Source organism: Carettochelys insculpta, chromosome 18, assembly GCF_033958435.1.
Source record: "Carettochelys insculpta isolate YL-2023 chromosome 18, ASM3395843v1, whole genome shotgun sequence".
Taxonomy (NCBI): domain Eukaryota; kingdom Metazoa; phylum Chordata; order Testudines; family Carettochelyidae; genus Carettochelys; species Carettochelys insculpta.
In genome coordinates this window covers 32,265,107-32,285,745 of record NC_134154.1, presented here as the reverse complement: position 1 = coordinate 32,285,745, position 20,639 = coordinate 32,265,107, and the positions used below count along the sequence as shown (strand labels likewise).

General features: G+C 44.8%; 1 protein-coding gene across 2 annotated transcripts in view; it reads left to right on the top strand.

Moving 5' to 3' along the window:
* The window catches only part of TTC28 (tetratricopeptide repeat domain 28), a 483,355-nt gene that overhangs the window by 19,639 nt on the left and 443,077 nt on the right, over positions 1 to 20,639 (top strand). For both annotated transcript variants that reach the window (XM_075012421.1, XM_075012420.1), the window contains exon 2: positions 8,104 to 8,382. In XM_075012421.1, coding sequence (XP_074868522.1) covers positions 8,104 to 8,382 — 279 coding nt within the window. The remainder of the gene's footprint in view (positions 1 to 8,103; positions 8,383 to 20,639) is intronic.

The window sequence follows — 20,639 nt, the reverse complement described above, 5'->3', positions numbered from 1 at the left end:
CTACAATGGAGAGTGTGGTGATGCAGGTAGCCAGTGGAATTTGTCAGTGTCTCCTCAGGAAGACTCTGATCCTAGGAGATGTAGAGGTTATAGTGGATGGCTTTGCTGGTCAGGAGTTTCCTAACTGTGGTGGGGCAGTGGATGGTATGCACATCCCCATCATGACCCCAACAGGCCTCTGAGTACATAAACAGAAAGGGGTACTTCTCCATGGTTTCTGGGCTTTGTAGAAAGGTCATGGATGTGACTTTTTTTCTCAGACCAGAATATCAAGATTGGCAACATGGAGATGCCTTTTGTAAGTAATATTGGGCGACCCTGTTTGCCCTCTGCTCCCCTGCCTTATGAAACCTTACACAGGAGCCCTAGACCACAGCAAGGAGAACTTCAATCAAAGACTCAGCAAGCACAGAATGGTGCTTGAATATGCCTTTGGCCATTTAGAAGTGAGGTTCAGATGCCTATTGACCTGTTTGGATCTTTCTGAAACTAATTCCCCACCATGATTACAGCATGCTTTATTTTGCATAACAATTGGGAATCCAGGTGGGAGAATTTCCTGTATGTCTAGAATAACGAGACCATAGGCTGGGCTTACTCTCAGCTGCATACACGGCCATTCACCAATAACCATGCTGTGGCAGCAGCAGTCAGGGACGCTTTAAAAAATAGCTTCATGAATGATCTGCCACGCACATGATAGCAATGTATTTCTCTGTTGTAATAACAGCCAGTCCCCACTCGCAAAACTGATTTGTGCTCCCAGTAAATCAAATCATATGTTACATGAATGCTTTTACTTAGTGGTAAGGTGTTAAGTTGCAGGCAGAAGAATGGAAGTGGAGGGAGGGTTATTTTCCTTTAAAAAAAAAAAAGGGCGGGGGCAGCTGTGCTTTCAGCCCTCTCCCCTCCCCTGCCTCAGTGCCTCTACCGTGAGTCCTCTGCAGACCTTGGTATAGCTGTGGGCAGCTGTGCTATCAGGCCTTTCCATCCCTGCATGGGTGCCTCTGCCACGAGTCCTCTGCAGACTTTGGTGTAGCAGCATGCAGCTGTGCTATCGGCCCTCTATACCACCACCTGTTGAAAAGTATTAGAAAATAATCCTTGTAATACTATTTTAATTTTTGTAGCTTCCTTTTTTTGTATCTTAACAAAATACAGTTTTTTCTTTCCTCTAAAGATTAAATATGTCCATTTTACTTGGGTGATATTTATGTATGGATAGGAAACAGAAGTTACTATCCAGATTTGTTGACCCTTGAGATCTAATATTGACCTGGGTGAGTATTAACTTCTCAGATTGCAATGATTTGTGCAACCTACCATTCATGCATGTCAAAAAAATCACACCAAGCTCAAAAGAAAGTTTATTTTGTGGGGAGGAGAGGTTTAAGCGGCAGGGAAAATAAGTGTGGTCAAGTGTGGTGGAATAGCCTTTTGCAGTGGCCCTTGGGGCTGAAGCTCTTGGGGCTATAGTGGCAGGCTGCCCTTCCCTCTCTCCCCTTATTTGGGGACTGTGACGACAGGGGGTAGGGGACCTGTCTTCAGGGGACTCCCAGCTGCTGCATTGGGAGCGTGTCTGCAGCTCCAGAATGGAGTGCAGGACCTCCATTTGGTTGCTCACTGCCAGAATGAGCATTCCCGCATCCTCCCTCTGGTTTGCTGCTTAGTCTATCTGGAAGTTAAGCATATTCTGCTGCCAGTGTGCTGTGTTTTGTTGCCACTGTGCTGTCTCCCTTTTCACATCACTGGTTTCTGCTTCAGACTGCTCCATGTGCTGCAGGATCAGATCCTGCTTGGACCTTTTGTGCTTCCTTGCCCTGTCTTCCATGGTGGGCATGACAGCTGGAAATTGAAGGTCAAAACTGAGATACAGTTCACGCTAACCAAGTCCTTACTGATCAAGTGAATGCAGTTTTGTCTCTACTATCAGTGAAAGTTTATTTTCGCAAAGCTGCTTTAGGCTTATTAAGGATGGGATTCAAAGCGTGCATTGCACAAGCCATCGTGTACCATCATTTATTCAGAACATTTTGTTGTGGACATGGTAAGCTATTGTCCACTTTCAGTGGGGTGGAGGGGAGGCTGCAAAGAAGGGAATTCTTTTTTCAGCCATTCCTGGAGCATTCCTCTGCAAGGAGCAAGGCCCTCAGAGCCTTGCAGCCTTGTGGCGAGGGGAAAGGGTGAGGAAGGGTTGGATTCCAGCTGCATGGACAGCTGTGGGGGAGGGATCCCTGTAAAGTAAAAAGAAATGATGTGGGGAAAGGGACACGGGAGGAGAGAAGCCTGGAGAGCCTGACATCTGCATGGCTGGGGGTAGGAAACAAAGCTTATGCCAGCCACATAGTGCGGCAGTGTACTCCAGGGAAATGTAAAAGGGCAGGAAGCAAATCTAGAACTGCTTCCCTGCTACTAGTTTTTTCCACCTTTTGAAATAAAAAATTGTCATCCTGGCAGTTCAAGAACTTTCTGGATAGTCTGTGCCTCACTTTGTTACTTTTGCAACATATATCTGGATAGTTGAAGTCCCCCATCACCACTAAATCCTATGTTTTGGTTAATTTTGTTAATTGTTTAGAGAGAGTCTCATCCACCTCTTCTACCTGGATAGGTTGTCTGTAGTAGACCACTATCATGACATCACTCATGTTTTTTACCCTTTTTAACCTAACCCTGAGACTCTGAACATGTCTGTCTCCTGCATCCATCTCCACCTCAGTGCAGGTGTGCACAATTTTGATATATAAGGCAATACCGCCTCTCTGTTTACCCTGCCTATCCTTCCTGAGTAAGTTGTACCCTTATATACCAGTATTCCAATCATGTGTATTATCCCACCAAGTTTCTGTTATACCCATTATGTCATAGTTGTATTTGTTTATTAAGATTTCAAGTTCTTTCTGCTTATTACCCATACTTCTTGCATTTGTATATGGGCATCTTAAGATACTGATTTGCTTTTGCTTCCCAGTTCTTCCTACTCCCTCTTTTTTCTCTACTCTTATGATGATTGCGTATTTCCATTCTGCATGATCCCTCCCATTTTGAACCCAACTCCCAGGTCTCCAGGTTTTTTGCTTACCTGTGGGCTTTGGTCACCTTTCTTGGTCGAATGTAGTTTCAAGTCCTCCTCACCAGGTTAGCCAGTCTCAATCCAAATACATTCCTCGAAAGGTGAATTTCATCCCTGCTTAGCAGTCCTTGATGGAACAGCATCCTGTGATCAAGGAAGCCAAAGTGCTCCTGGCAACACCATCTTCTCAGCTAGGCATTCACCTCCAGGATGCACCTATCTCTGCCTGTGCCCCTACCTTTGATTGGAAGGATTGAGGAGAACACCACCTACACTCCCAAACCCCTTCACCTGTATTCCCAGAGCCCTGTAGTCATGCTCGATCTTCTCAAGGTTACACCTTGCGGTGTGTGTCGTGCCCACATGGATGAGTAGCATGGGGTCATAGTCAGTAGGCTGGATAATCCTCGACAATGCTTCCGTAATGTCTTGGGTATGGGCTCCTGGCAAGTAGCATGCCTCCCAGGACAACATGTCAGGGTGACAGATAGGTGTCTCTGTCTCCCTCAGAAGAGAGTTTCCTACCACCACTACCCTAGGTTTCTTCCTCATAGTGATGGCAACAGACCTCCCAGCCTTGGGGGTACAAGGGTTCTCTACTTATGCTGTAGGGGGTGATTTGTTATCTCCTGTATCTCCCATATCCAGAATGGCATAACGGTTTCCCAGTACCACAGTGGGAGGATTGGGAGCAGGAGTGGAGCACTGCCTGCTGCCTGAAGTGACCAGCTGCCAGTGTCCCCCATGAGCCATCTCCACCTCCACTGACGGTGAGTCAGTATTCTTTTGTGGTGGGACAGCTATTTTAACCTCAGCTGTGTCCACATGAATACTGTCCAGGAATTGCTTGTGGAGTTGAATACTCCTAAGCCTATCTACCTCATCCTGTAGCTCCACGACCTGCTTCCTGAGAGCTTCCATCAGAAGACACCTTCCACGTTGGATGGTCTCCCCGGCCCGGACTTGAATAGGTGGGAACTGAAAGCCACAGTCCATGCAAAACCACACCAGGGGCTGGGTAGAGGCATCCCTGGTCAGGAGGTCTGTCTGGCTACAGGCGCAGGTGGAGGAGACAGGAGCAGTGCTGGCACAGGTGTTGGGGGTCTTCCTAACCATAGTGGATCCCCTCTCTTACACTGCCTCTTTCAAACTCACTCTTAAAACTCCCCTGTCTGGAGCCCCCTGTTCGCTTAGTTTTGTGTGCATTTAATTTTCTATTTCTTTTTCTTTTTACACGTCTGTCCTCCTCCCATCCTGAATCATTTTCAGTGTTCATTTTCATTGCAGCACAGATGACTCCTACCGCTCGAGCTCAGGACCAACATTAACTGATGGCAGAAGAATGTTGTTTTCCTGGAGATGGGGATTACTGGGTCATTGCTTGGAGGATGTAGGGAAGCTCTGGACACATATATTATGTCTAGAGGGGGAATTGCCTGCTGGCTCCAGGTGCCGGATTCATAGTGCAATGGTAGGGAGGCAGGGCCATCTCTCTCTCCTCCTGTCCCTAGCCCTGGAGTTGGAGGAACTGCTGCCCTTTACTTTTCCTTATTTTGACTTTTCTGCACCTCAAATATTTCTGTGCTGACATTTCCTAATTCTTCTCAATACAGGTGGTGGTGCTGCAGCTTGAGCACTGGAATGTGTCTGACCTTAGGAGATTCATTAATTTTTTTTCTCCTGTTAGAACACATTTCTTGAGGAATGTAGGTGTGAAAATAGAAATGGAGGTTTCTAAGTTTAACTGGCTCTGAATAGAAAAGCATTTCTGTAGACAATGAAGGAGTGAGAACTTCTGCAAGAATCCTATATAATGGAAAGTATTGGCTGGGAAAGTATAGGGCAGGGGTTGCCAACCTGCAGCTCCGGTGCCACATGTAGCTGTTTAAAGGAGTCATTTGCAGCGCTGCAGGTCCCTGAACTAAAAGTAGAACTAAATTTAATTGGTTTAATGGCCAGCTGGGCGGTGGGAGGGATCCAGCTTTTAAATCAACTGAATTTAGTTTCACTATTTCAGTGGTAGCAGGGGAGGGAGCTGCAGAGAACTCCTTGCTCACCTTGCTACCCGACTGGGCACACCCCTCCAGTTAGGGCGACCATATCTTCCTGTCCTAAATATGGGACAGGGAGATATGTGGGGAACGGGCGGCTCCTCCTGGCTGCACCAAGCCCTGGGGAAGTGACAGCCTGGCGCACTCCCCACCCAGAGCCCTGGGAAAGTGATGGTCATGGGTGCTCCCACCACGGAGCCCCGTGGAAGCCGCGGCCGCGGGAGCTCCCATCCCCAGCCCACAAGGGCCTAAATACAGGACAATTCATTGCTTTTAAAAAATAAATTGGGACAACATTTTGGCATGCCACATGTGGAACTGTCCTGTGAAATATGGGACGGTTGGTCACCTATCGTCCTGTGGTCATGGCTTGTCTCTCCTCTGCCAGTGGAACACCTCCTTGCCAGCCTTCCTTGCCCTGAGTGCACGTGGCCACCCAGCATAGGCTCCCCAGCCAGCGCCACAGATAGGTTAGTCCCAGGGACTGGTTTGGGGCTGAGGTGGATTAATCCTGGGTATGTGGAGTGGGTTTGGGGTTAAGCCTGGGGATGGGGAGCAGGTTTGAGGCTGAGAGGGATTAAGCCTGGGGTGGGGTGGGGGGTTTGCGGGATGTGGTGTAAACATTGGGGATGGGGGGCTGATTTGAGGGCTGAGGCAGGGAAAGCCTGCTGATGAGGAACAAGTTTGGAGGCTGAGGGGATTAGAGCCTGGGAAGGATGCGGGTATGGATGGTTGATGCGAATGTTGCTCCCTCCTGCATAAGAGCCGGTCCCTAGGCACAGCATTTTCCTTGTCATTTGCTCGCCAATCCAGGGGTGAAAATAGCTTAAACTTTGTAACTAGTACAAGTCGTTATTCTTAAAATGGGTATTACACAAAGTATGGTTTCATGTTATATATTAAGGACTGTCTCGTATTCACATGAATTGTGGCTCTTGAAGTATTGATTTTTGTAACTGAAATTGAAAAAATGGCTCTTGTTGCTATTTTGGTTGCAGACCCCTGGCGTAAGGTTACTAGCAGCTCCCCATAATGATGAAAGAATGTTAGCTGCAGAAAGTAAAAAGGATGATTTTGTAATGATTACTTGTGTCTCGTCACAGTACCACTGATGTGGGTAATTATGCTTTCTTATAAGTGGTTTTAAAATTATGCATTTTAGCAGTATGTTTCTCTTGTGCACCTGATGACGTACAGCTGTCGTAAGTAGTTCTCCAGACAGCAGAAATTAAATTTTAACCTATACCAGAATCTACCAAAATAGTTACCGTTGTCATGTCTATTTTTTTCCTATGCTTATTTAGTTTACACCACGTTACATACTGCTGCTGACTTGTTTGCCACGGGACTTGGACTGGAAGTCAGGATGCCTGGATTCTCTTCCTTGCTCTGTCACTAACTCAGTTTGTGATCTTTTAGGGAAAGTCAGCATCTGTGTGCCTCTCTGCTTTCTGTAAAAAGTATCTAGTGATTCCTGTGTCTCTCACAGGATGATTCAATAATCATCTGTTTATTGGCGTAAGTTGGATAAAAGGTTGCTCTGCTAATGCAAAGTCTTGTGAATTAAGACCTATTCTACACTGGCAAATTACAGTGCAGTAAATCAGCTCACAGTGCTGTAACTCCTGAGATGTCCACACTGGCAAGGCACTTAGTGCACACTAGGTCCATATTTGCTCCCCTTTAGGTAAACCACCTCAGTGAGGGGCGTAGACTTTGCCTGGATATGATGCTGGGTGCCATTGTTGACACTGTGTTGTACTAGTGCACTCATATAGACTTCTGGTACCTGTCCCGCAGTGCCTGGTTTTGCCTCTTTGGACATAAGTTTAAATTCTACTGCCTTCCTCTCAGGTGATCAGTCCTCACACCTGCCCTTTGTATTCCTTTGAAATTTTAGAAGTAGTCTTTCTCTTTGCCTGGGGATGTGTGTTGTGCTTTCATGCCTGCTCCCTGCACTAGAAGATCCCCTACTTGGAGCCATGCCGAGGTGCTGGATCTCATCAATATTTGGCAAGGGTAGGCTGTCCAGTTCCAGTGTTTGCTCCAGCCATAGAAATTATGATACATATGGGCAGATCTCAAGATGCGTGGCCATATTCAATGTATGCATATATGTTACAAGTTATTAACATATAGACTGGCCTTTGGAATTAGAAACTACTGCTTGCTTTGCCTCCTTAGAGGCTTATCATTGAAAGATGCTGAATAGTATAACTTCAGACTCGTACTTCTGTGCTCTCCAATACTATCAGATATTCATGAGATCAATGGGTGTACAGTATTGGCAAACAAGTCAGCAGGATGATTCTTTAGGCTGTGTCCACAAATAAATGTGCAGATTACCTGGTCTGCCTTCATTCTCAAACTTTTCTTGATGTGAAATGTACCTTTCATAGGCATTAACTTTTGTACATCTGCTTACTTGCCTCTCTGTGTAAATATACCCATGTATTTACACTTGCTTAATGACATCTCAACACATCTCTGCACATGCAGTTGTACTTGCTGACCTGTCTACCAAACCTGTTGATTTACCAATCTTTCCCAGTCCACACAACACTTTCTTTCCCCCCATTCTTAATCAGGGAGAGTGCTTGACAGATAAAAATCAGGTAGCATAGCTGCATTTAAACAAAAAGTCAGTGAGCATGTGGAGTTCAGTAAGTTACAAGGATGTAGTAACTGTTCTTATATCTGGAGAAGGTAGCCATTTTTCTCGGTGATCAGGAAGACGTTGTCAGATGAAGCTTTATGAAAAAGATTTTGCCATGTTTGGTACAAAAATTTACTAAGGGACCGTAAATAATATTTTAAAACTGGAAGAAGTTCTCATTCCCTGTCCCAATTTTAAGTTGCTAAAATGTTAATGGTTTTATCCTACATTATTGTACATTTTTTCTATCTTTAAAATGTTTATTAAAATGATATGAAAGTGAGTAATCAGTACTTTTGGTTAATAACTTTTTCTGTTTGCAGATTCCTCTTTTTGGATCAAAATCTTTTGGTGGGAGAAGCCCTGACGGCCCCATGTTGAGCAAGGCTGAGTTTGTTGAGAAAGTTCGTCAGAGTAACCAGGCCTGTCATGATGGCGATTTTCATACAGCTATTATGCTATACAATGAAGCCTTGGCCGTCGACCCTCAGAATTGTATTCTGTACAGTAATCGATCTGCAGTGTACATGAAAATCCAGCAGTATGACAAGGCACTGGATGATGCAATCAAAGCGCGACTTCTAAATCCTAAGTGGCCAAAGGTAGGCAAGACCATTTTCCTTCTGATGACTCTTTTTATGGTAGTTGCAGCTCCTTCAATAGTATTAAAACTTTAATCTCTTTGCTGTGGGCTCTGGAGAACAGAAATTTTTCTGTGGCTGTGTCTAGACCAGCCCCCAACTTCAAAGGGATCATGGTAATTAGGGCGTCGGGAGATTACTAATGAAATGCTGCAATGCATATTGAGCACTTCATTAGGCTAAATCTGCCCCGTGGCATCTTCGAAGTGTGAAACTTCAAAGTGCTGGCTTGCGTGTGGCCGCAGGTCAGCCGTGGGGACTTTGAAGTGCCCGCGCTACAGTGAAGTTCCTTTAATCCTCAAATTTTGAGGAGTAAAGGGACTTCGATGTAGTGCGGGCAGTTCAAAGTACCATGTCTACACATAAGCCAATGCTTTGAAGTTTCACACTTCGAAGTTGCCGTGGGGGAGAGTTAGCCTAATGAAGTGCTGCTTATGCACTGCAGCACTTCATTAATAATCTCCCGACATCTTAATTGCCATCCCTCCTTCAAAGTTGGGGGCTAGTCTAGACACAGCTTATGTTAAAAGCTCCTTGACCTACTTGAGTTTCCAGTTGAGAATTAAACTATTTTTTGTGTAAATGGACATTTGCCTATTTTTCGTAAGCATGGATTCCTTTTTAGTGATTCTTGTGAAGATTTTGGATTTGGCATTTTAAATGATTGTCATTAATAGTGTGTGAAGATCAGCCATCTCTCTTAACATTTACAGTAATAAATATTCAGCAGCAGACAAGACTGTCTCACTCTGAAAGCCTTAGAAGAGCAGCGTGCAGGATGGACCATGCTGAATAGAGACTGTTATTGGTAATGGGACATATTATAGCAGATAACAAAGGACTTGAGCTTAGATCACTGCCTCCTGCTTTTCATAAAATTTAGCATTTTTAGAGCTGTTCTGTTCTTTGGTGTATTTTCTGGATGATTTTTGAAGCAGTTCCATATGGCTGAACATCTTCAGTAGGACCTGGCAAGGCGTGTAAAGGTTGTGATCTAGTGAGTTGATTTGTCCTCTGTCATTCTAAAATAAGGACTCTTGGAGATTATATTGCCTTTATTTGATAGTGTTGTTTGAACTATGTGTTTCTGATGTGCTCCATTGAGAGAGACCATGACATTCTGTTTTTCATAGTTGACTCGTGTTAAATAGTCTCAGAGGTGTAGCTGTGTTAGTCTCTAGTTTCACAAAAATGAAACAAGCAGTCCTGTAGCACCTTAATGACTAATAATTTATTAGGCAATGACTTCCTTGAATCTCACCCTTCAGCGTTCCTTCTGTTTTCATTATGAACAGTATGATTTGTGGCTGCTTTTCTTCATATTCAGGTCCAGGGATCTTCAAGTTGTATTTCCAGTCTCCAGGGAAGTTGTGGCAGACACAGGCTTGTTTCAGGCAGACACTGAGTGCTAAGATACTTTAAGTGGCTGGTTCTGCCTTTACATTTGCACAGGAAGATTCCTGTCCTTGCTATCTTTGAAGCGCTAAGTTTCAATGTTTTTTAATAATAATCTTTCTGAAGCTGGTAGTTTCTCCTATTGAATTACCTTTCGTCAGTTAAGCCTGTCCATGTGGTGGTGCAGAACTGAGTTTTCTGACCCTTTGCAAGAGCTGATCTCCATACGCATGACACGTACTTAAAAAGAGGAAGCAAAACTCCTCTCCCAACTCTCACAGAAGAGAGCTCCGCTTTTTCTGCCACTGAGGAATCAGAGTTCAAATCAGGCAGAAACCACAATGGTGGTCTTATAGGTAAGGATGGGACTTCTGCAAATGTTCCTGGGTTAGTGCCGTGAAGCTCCTGCTGCTTCTAAAACTCTTTAGACACCCTGCTACTAACTGGGCTTTAAACTAGGTTTGCTGGGGACAGGGGAGCAAAGCCCGCAGGTAAGTGGAGAACGTGGAAACCTGGGAGATGGGTCGGAAGTAGGAGGGAGCATGGGCAACAATGTCAGAGTAAAAAGAGGGCCAGAAAAAAACTGGGGTGCAAGTTCAAATCAATATCTGAGATGCCTATATACCAATGCCAGAAGTATGGGTAATAAGCAGGAAGAACTGGAAGTGCTAATAAATAAATACAACTATGATATCATTGGCATCACAGAAACTTGGTGGGATAATACACATGATTGGAATGTTGGTATTGAAGGCTACAGCCTGGTTAGGAAAGATAGACAGGGAAAAAAGGGGGGGGGAGGTGTTGCCTTATATATAAAAAATGTACACACTTGGACTGAGGTGGAGATGGACATAGGAGATGGACGTTTTGAGAGTCTGTGGGTTAGTTTAAGAGGGGTAAAAAAGAAGGGTGATGTCCTGTTAGGAGTCTACTACAGGCCACCTAACCAGGTGGAAGAGGTGGATGATGCTTTTTTTAAGCAACTAACAAAATCATCCAGAGCCCAGGATTTGGTGGTGATCGGGGACTTTAACTATCCAGATATATGCTGGGACACTAATACAGTGGGGCACAGACTATCCAATAAGTTCTTAGACTGCACTGGAGACAATTTTTTATTCCAAAAAGTTGAAAAAGCCACCAGGGGAGAAACTGTTCTGGATTTGATTTTGACAAATAAGGAGGACTTGGTCGAGAATTTGAAGGTGGGAGGCTGCTTGGGTGAAAGTGATCATGAAATCATAGAATTCACAATTCTAAGGACTGGTAGGAGAGAAAATAGCAAAATAGAGATGATGGATTTCAGGAAGGCAGATTTTGGTAAACTCAGAGAGCTGGTAGGTAAGATCCCATGGGAGGAAAAACTGAGGGGAAAAACAACTGAGGAGAGTTGGCAGTTTTTCAAAGAGACATTATTAAGTGCCCAAAAACAAGCTATTCCCCCATGTAATAGCTAGTCAATAGAAAGATAGTAAATATGGGCAAAGACCGCCTTGGCTTAACAAGGAGATCCTGCATGATCTCAAACTAAAAAAGGAATCCTATAAAAAATGGAAACTGGGACAAATTACAAAGAATGAACACAGGGAAATAACACAGGAATGCAGGAGTAAAATTAGAGGGGCTAAGGCACAAAATGAGCTCCAACTAGCTACAGGCATAAAGGGTAACAAGAAGGCCTTTTACAAATATATTAGAAACAAGAGGAAGACCAAGGACAGGGTAGGGCCATTGCTCAGTGAGGAGGGAGAAACAGTAATGGGGAACTTGGAAATGGCAGAGATGCTTAATGACTTCTTTGTTTCGGTCTTCACGGAGAAGTCTGAAGGAATGCCTGACATAGAGAATGCTGGTGGAAAAGGGGTAGAGTTAGTTTTTGAAATAAAAAAAGAACAAGTTAAAAACCATGTGGAAAAATTAGATGTCTGCAAGTCACCAGGGCCTGATGAAATGCATCCTAGAATCCTCAAGGAGCTGATAGAAGAGGTAGCTGAGCCGTTAGCTCTCATTTTTGGAAAGTCATGGGAGACAGGAGAGATTCCAGAAAACTGGAAGAGGGCAAATATAGTGCCCATCTACAAAAAGGGGAATAAGAACAACCCAGGATATTACAGGCCAGTCAGCTTAACTTCTGTGCCAGGAAAGATAATGGAGCAGGTAGTTAAGGAAGTCATCTGCAAGCACTTGGAAGGTAGTAAAGTGATAGGGAACAGCCAGCATGGTTTTGTAACAAACAAATCATGTCAAACGAACCTGATAGCTTTTTTTGACACGATAACGAGACTCGTAGATAAGGGAGAAGCAGTGGATGTGGTATACCTAGACTTTAGTAAAGCATTTGATACGGTCTCGCATAATATTCTTATCGACAAACTAGGCAAGTCCAACTTAAATCGCGCTGCAATAAGGTGGGTGCATAACTGGCTGGCTAATCGCACCCAGAGAGTAGTTGTTAATGGTGCTCAATCCAGCTGGAAAAGCATAACAAGTGGGGTTCCGCAGGAGTCTGTTTTGGGACCAGTTCTGTTCAATATCTTCATTAATGATTTGGATATTGGCATAGAAAGTACGCTTATTAAGTTTGCAGATGTTACCAAGCTGGGAGGGGTTGCAACTACCTTGGAGGATAGGGTCATAATTCAGAATGATCTAGATAAATTAGAGGAATGGTCTGAAGTAAACAGGATGAAGTTTAATAAAGATAAATGTAAGGTGCTGCACTTAGGAAGGAATAATCTGTTTCACACATACAGAATGGGAAAAGACTGTCTAGGAAGGAGTACAGCAGAAAGGGACCTAGGGGTTCCAGGAGATCACAAGTTAAATATGAGTCAACAGTGTGATGCTGTTGCAAAAAAAGCAAACATGATTCTGGGATGCATTAGTAGGTGTGTTGTGAACAAGACACGAGAAATCATTCTACCGCTCTACTCTGCGCTGGTTAGACCTCAGCTGGAATATTGTGTCCAGTTCTGGGCACCCCAATTCAAGAAAGATGTGGAGAAATTAGAGAAGGTCCAGAGAAGAGCAACTAGAATGATAAAAGGTCTGGAGAACATGACGTATGAAGAAAGGCTGAAAGGATTGGGCTTGTTTAGCTTGGAAAATAGAAGATTGAGGGGGGACATGATAGCGGTTTTCAGATATCTTAAAGGGTGTTATAAGGAGGAGGGAGAAAACTTGTTCTTCTTGGCCTCTGAGGAGAGAACAAGAGGCAATGGACTTAAACTGCAGCAAGGGAAGTTTAGGTTGGACATTAGGAAAAAGTTCCTAACTGTCAGGGTGGTCAAGTACTGGAATAAGTTGCCAAGGGAGGTTGTGGAATCTCCCTCGCTGGAGATATTTAAGAACAGATTAGATAGATGTCTATCAGGGATGGTGTAGATAGTGGTCGGTCCTGCCGTCTGGGCAGGGGACTGGACTCGATGGCCTCTCGAGGCCCCTTCCGATCCTAGTGTTCTATGATTGTATGATTCTATGATGCACTCATCTGTTTGACCAAGGTTTTGAGGAATATTAGGGGCGCAACTTCAAAGTGACCTTGGGAATGGGAGAACTGGGCTCAGGAAGTCAGTTCTCACAAATGCAGCCTGCAATAGTAATGTCAATCGGTCAGCGTGTCCAAAGTAGCAGCATTTTGAGGGCTGGGTTAGCCTGCCTGTCTTGTGAGGTACCTATCCTTCATCTGCTCTCCACAAATGCGACTGAATCCCAGCCACTGAAAATTAAAAACTTGTAACAAAGACAAGAAACCCACTCTTCTTTGGGCAGCTCAAATTGCTCTTTTACTTTGAGCATTAATTCACATCTTCTCTGAACCCCTTTGTAGGGAAAATGCCTGACTATTGAATTGGGCCAGTGCACTTCTTCTCCATGGAGAAAAGGGCTCTAGTACAGACAGACTAAAAGGCTGTCTTGAAGCATTAGTGGAGTTACTCTCTGTCCACTCATGATACCAAAGGAGAGAGCACTTTCAGTAGGCTTGATGATGCTGATGGACTAGATCAGTGTTTCTTAAACTATGTTCTGTGGAACAATAGTGTTTGTTGAACAACTTATAAATGTCTGACACTTTTTTGTATCATACACTGATGGTATATATTTTCTGTTATTAAAACTAGATACAATGTTATTGCTTCATTGGTATGATACCTGATTAAATTACTTCATTTTGTTTTTGCTATATGTGTAGCTGTTGTTTGGTTTTGTTGGTTTTTTTTGGTCTGACATTTTTTTGAAGAAAATTTTCATAGGTGTTCTGCATAAAAAATATTATTGTTTGGTGTTCCATGGACTCAAAAGTTCAAAAAACACTGGTCTGGATAGTACTTAGTCCTATTTTGAGTGCAGAGGAGTGGGTTAGAAGACCTCTTGAGCTCTCTTCTAGTCCCACAGTTCTATGATTCTGTAACTGTAGTTATGAGAGCTTTCCAACCTGTGGGTTCTGCTGCTTGGAATTGCCTGATATTTTGTTAATTTTCCATCTTATTCTAGATCGTATCTCAACATACCCTTTCACCCCGTTTCTTCCTCTGTTGTTATTTTTACTGGAGCTTTAATGTATCTATGAAATTGTGTAGACCAGTGTGTTCTGTAATTCATACCAAGTGTCATATCCTGCATTAGCAAGGAGAATCCTGGTTTGAAGGGGAGATGGACTAGAAATTCATAGGTTTATTCTTTCACTGACTTCTATTTTCTATTAATGAATGCTATAAAACATTTTGGATAGTTTCAGATACTATGTGAAATAAAGTCATGTTGTATTTAGTGATCTCCAAGTTTCCAGCTCATTTAGTTGTATAAAAGCAAGAAGTCATGGAGTATGAAAAGTCAGTACATTTTTGGATAGTTTTGTTTTTTGTTACTGAAAAATCTGGTAATGATTTACAGTGGAGCCCACTTAAATGACTAGTCATGGTAGAACTTAATGAACTTAATGAAAGAATATTTTTCATATGCCAATCACAGACATAAATACGGTGGGACTTTTGAAACGAATCTCTGATAAAGGAATAGAGCTATGCATCAAAAGGAAAATAAAATGGGCTAGGAAATTCATCCACTAAAGTAGTAGTACTGTTACATGAAAACATCTTTCTGTCTTATCAAAGCAGAGTCTATTAAGTGCAAAGAAATCCCTACTAAATAAACTTAAAAAATATAAGCAATAACAAGTGGCATGCTGTCATAGTAGAGGAGGCCTTGGACTAGAACTTGTGGAACTTCTGTTCTAATTACAGTTATGCCACTGGGTGATGGCACTTTTATCTTCTGTACTTCCACTTACCCCATTTTTGCAGGTGGAAAATGGCATTTATTGCTTTGTCATATGCAGATCTCAAATAATTTTACCAAAAACTGTGTAAGAGCTAGATGTTTGTTCTGTTATTACGGTGTCATTTGCTCCTGCCATTTTGGATATGTTTGCAAAGTACCATATTGCAGCTTATAATATAAAATGTACATCTTCTGTGAGAGGGTCAGGCTAGAGGGCTAGCTGAGAAGGGAAGAAAACAACCTGACTAAATTAAAGGATGGATACTTTAGGGCAGCGAGGAGCAGCAGACCTGGAGAAGCAGGTGAGGAGGGGCTGCTATAAATCAATTAGGGCCAAGTGAGCTTACTTGAGGCTGCCATAAGACTGTTTTAGAGGTCACCCCTGCCAGGAGAAGGGGTGGAGAGCAAAAGAGGAAGTTGAGGTGAGATGAGGTAAGGAAAGGAGGTGAGAACAGAGAAGGTGAGTGAGAGAGAGAGAGAGAGAGAGCGAGATCAGAAAAAGAACACCAGTGCTGCCTGAGATGGGGTGGGGGAGATGAAGAGTTCCCACAAAGAGTATGGACTTCCCTCCCTGCAGGCGACTGGGGGCGTGCCTCTATTTCAGCCCCCTTCAGCCCAGGGACATAGGAGCATACTGTAGCTAGAGCATGTGGGGCCTGAGGGACTGTGAGCAGAACAAGGAGATGGGGCCTGGAGATGAGCTGATCCTGTCCTACTACTTGGAAAGCCCAACAGATCTTTGTTGAGATAAAAAATGAAACACGCAAAGTAACTTATTTTTGGAGTCTTCCCCGTGGGTGCTGCACATCTGATATCAGGCTTGCCCTGGTGCTACAGCTCGGAGATTTTTCATAGTCATAGTCTGCTGGACTGTGTATGTGTGGGCAGCATCTCTGTGCCTTTGTTCTCACCAATATGACTCACCATTTTCTTGTTGTTTATGTAAAAAAGATGGTGTGATCAGCTGTGCCAATACACTGTACCAATAATACACTGTACCAATGTTTCCTCTAAGTTTTTCCACCCATGCAAAATAAATTTTATGTGCACTGAGGTGTGTGGAGGTGCACCTCCAAGAGAAATACACGCTGCTGGCCATTGGCGCTCTGCTAATCATCTGGGCAGCATTTGAGTTTCTCCTGGATGGCTGACCCAGTGCTCCCCTTCAGGGAACACTGCACTGTACTGGTTGCAACCATCTTGCTTTGTTGGGAGATGCATTGTCAATGTGATAAGAACATGGGCACCATGAAAACTTAATGTAAATGTTGTATATGTCGCAGTTTTAGATAGTGTTATGTTACCATTTTCTTATTTAAAGCTTCCTGAATTGACTGGTGTATAGAAGTAAATTTTTAACTCATGTTCAGTGTCAGAACACATAAACTCTTTTGGCAATTAGAAGCTTAGAGATGGGTGATCTCTATCTCTATTCCAATATCATGCTCCTTCCTTTCTGCTTCAGTGGAAGGAAATGAGGCTGCAGTCAGTCTGCCTATTATTGTCTCAGACATAATCATGAGGTGGGGGCAAAAGCACACATGCAGACCAGCGGACGTTACTGCTTTCCAGATCTCCAGCTCCGAGCGCATAGCAAGTGATGAGACTTTTAAGGACACAGTAGAGCAGTTTCACCCCTAATCAGATAGCCTCTGAGCTGTTGGGGAAGATGAAAGTCATGGGAAAGGAGTAGTGAAGCTGGAGTGGAGGGAAACAGTCACATGGTTGGGACCCTTCTCCCAGTTGATGTCATAGTATCTTCTCACACTGAGGCTCTCTGTCTGGGGCAGTGACCCCTGTTGTTAGGATGAGCTAGTTAATAGAAGGCTGCAGATCTTTCAACTGCTAGACGGACTTACATGCAGTGAAGATGACGGTTGTGATATGTGTACTGGTTTTGTGGCTTTGTGTATATTTACTATTGATGCAGGAAAAGGTAAGAGAGAGGTCCTGGAGATCAAACTTAGGCTGCTGGGTAAGAGATTAAACACCCACTATCTTTTTTGCAAACCTACATGGTGTGTTGAATTTCCTAAAGTGGATAGTAGTTAGCTGGATAGTAGACACAGTTATGTTTCAGGACATCAACTGATCTCTAACAATGAGGTCCTGAAGAGCTTTTGTCTATGGGCTATGTAATTTATAGCTGCCTACTACAAGGCATTTTGCACCTTTCTATGAAATAGCTGAGGCCATGGCTACACTATAACAAAAAATCAATTTAAGATACGTAACTCTAGCTATGTGAGTAGTCCATATATCAGAACTGGATTTGTTCTGCCATCCCCACAGTGGGAGGGTGACGGGAAACTCTCCCATTGGCATCCCTGACTCCTTGCAACAGCGACGAGTTCCAGGGTTGATGGTAGAGCCCTGATGATTTGGCCTCACTAGGTGTGCTAAATGGAATCCCAGAAGTTCGATCACCAGTGCATTGATCTTCTGTTAAGTGTAACTGTAGCCTGATTCCAGCCACTGTCAGAGACATTACAATGTTCTGAATGGATCATTGGTCTCATCTGTTACGGCAGTTCTCACTTTTCTTTATTTACCTTTTAATATGCACTGAGATGAAGGCATAAAGTATTCATAAGGTGACCAGACATATTTTTGCTATATTAAAAATTTCTTTACACTTCACAGTAGCAAAATTCACCCACATAAAGACATTTGAATTGTTCATTGCTCTCGCTCACAAACTCTTTTGAAAAATTTTTGTGGTGGTAGTGGTTTCAGTTTTTATTTTGTTCTGTTTTTAAGCAGGAGGTGTGTTTTAGCCCTTCAAGAAGAAATCTGCTTTTGATTGAATTGGGCTGCTGAGGGCAGGTGACTCGATTGCTTGTTCTTGTGAAATAAGCTAAATGTGTATGGATAATCTGCAAATAAACCTTTTGATAATTAAACTGTACATATGCTATAGTTTTTGCTTCACAGTCCAAAAATGTTTCTTTCCTTGTGTGATTAGGATGCCCTCTTCTGTTAGTATTGGTGATTGCAGTGTAACCAGTGGCTAATTCTTATGGCTGTGTGCAATGGTTTGTGCAGCAGTGTTTTTTGATTGCGATTGTAGCATTCTGAAGCCAGATTTCAGTCTTGCACCTTACACGTACAGTACCCAGACAATACTTATATAGACATCTGCCAAAAATGCTGCCTATCTAAATTCTCCGAATCCTTCTGTAGAAATAGTCTTCCTCTGAACTTCCGGATGTCAGCAATGTGTCTTTGCTGCAGCAGAACCTGCCAATAATTCTGTGTATGTAATGATGGTCTGGCATTTCCAGCATGAAATGAGGCTCCATGAAAGGTGCTAGGTTTGTAAGAAGAACAAATTCAAAATGATGATTGTGAGCAGTATCTGTGACATGGGTAGCAGCTCTCACCTAGTAGGAAACTGTAACACAGACACTTTAAAATGACTACACTAAGATTTTTAATAAAATCTTGTTAACGTGTAGGGATTATTTAAGACACATAACATTTCAGGGAAGCTTATTTTTAACACACACAAAGGCTGCGTCTACACTAGCTTTTCAAAGGGGGCTCTTTCGAAGATCCCATGGAGCATCTACACACAGAAAGCATGCTTTTGAAAGTAAGAGCCAAGCCAGTGGCAAGCATTAAGGGGGCCCCTTGTGGTCCGAGGAGGAGCTCAAGGACCTCCTCAGCTTCTTGGGGGAAGAGGAGGTCCTCCTGCAGACCAGGGTGTATCGCTGCAATGTGGATGCCTTAACTGCCTCTCCAGGGGCCTCAGTGCCAAGGGGCACCCCAGCCTCACCGGGAGCCAGGTGCAGTCAAAAGTCAAATTGTTGAGGCAGGCCTACTGCCGCACCCAAGATGCCACCTCCCTCCTGGTGCCCCCACTATGAGCAGCTGAACTGCCTCCTGGGGCCCAAGCAGGTGTCACCTCCTAGACATGGCCGCTCCCTCCAACTAGCCCATGACCGAGATGGCCACAGAGGAGGAGGAGGAGGAGCCAGGACACTGAGGTGCCACCATCCCTCTCCCAAAGAGAATAGTACCAGGAGTCCAGCAGTGATGATGAGGGTTCCAGTGATGGGACCCTAGTCTTTATGATCCCCTCCAGATCCTCCAGTCGGGACCCCTCCAGCTGGGCATCTCCAGTCTTCATGGAGTGAGCATCAGGTAGGTACTGGGCATTGAGAATGCCTTGGGGGCTGGGGAGGGGGACTTGGTCCCTGCCACAGGTGGCAGGGGGCCACTCACCCACATGACACTCAGCGCCCACCCCCCTGCACAGCCCCATGTACTGCACAGCTGGGAAGGGAATGGGTGGATGACCGACCCCAGTGCAAGCAACAGCATGCAGAGACCACTCCACATCTGGTATACTATGGGGCCCCCTGGCCATCAGGGATTGCGGGGGGCGTGGAGGCCACTGGAGCGGGGCCCCTGTCCCCTGGGGTCAGGATGCAGGACTTACGGGCCATCCCTCTGCCCCCACAAGTCCTCCGCCCCCAGCTGCTGAGGGACAGAAGGCCACCACACCACCCCATTCCACAGCTGTGTGGAGTTGCCACTGGGCCAGTCACTGTTGCCCCACTGGGGGGGTGCCATGAGGAGGCAGTGGTGAACCGGGCTGTCATGCAGGACATGATGGCTGTGCTCCGGCACTGGCTGGTGATGTAGTGGGAGGTGTGGGTATGGGTGGCAGACAACCTGGAACCACCCCCTCTGTGGAGGTCCCCCCACAACCCTCGATCCTGATCCTGGTGGCCCTCTCCTCAGCTGACCTCTGGAACTGGTGCAGTGGCTGGCGGCCAGTGTGGCCACCCTGGCACCAGCCCCTGCACTCCCTCTCTGCCTGGACACCCTGGCAAGGCTGAGGCTGCAGCAACCCCGCCTCACCCCTTTCTCCTCATGGTCCCGCTCCATACCAGCCCAGCAGGGGGCCCCGGACCCAGGGCGGTAGAGGCACCCGTGGCCCCCCACTCTGGTGCCCTCCTCCACTGCCACCCCTGCATCCCTCTTGTATATCGTTTCCACCTTGTATAAGTTGCAGGCACCAGTTTTCAAGTTTATTTATTAAAGTTCCACCCCTACTCCCATGTACTTATTGTGGGTTGGGGGAGTGGTGAGGGTGTGACAGTGGTTGTGTGGTGGGGAAGGGTGGGTGAGGGATGTCACTGGAGAGAGGGATAGCTCAGTGGTTTGAGCATTGGCCTGCTAAATCCAGGGTTGTGAGTGCAATCCCTGAGGGGGCCAGTTAGGGGTCTGGGGCAAAATAGATGTAAAAAAAAAAAAAAAAAAAAAAAGGTGGGGTGGGGGATGGTGCTTGCTCCTGCCAAGAAGGGAGGGGACTGGACTCAATGACCTTCCAAGGTCACTTCCAGCCTTCTGAGATGTGTAGCTCCACATATTATATATTGTAGTAGCCATTGTGGGCTGTGGGTGAAGGCCTTATTCAGGGCCTTCCTGACTTGCACTCCATCCCTTTGCACCCAGTGGCAAGGGGTAGCAGGTGGCTGCTTGTAGCCAGTGCTTGTCTCTGCAGCTCTACCCTGATTGAAGGGCTCCTG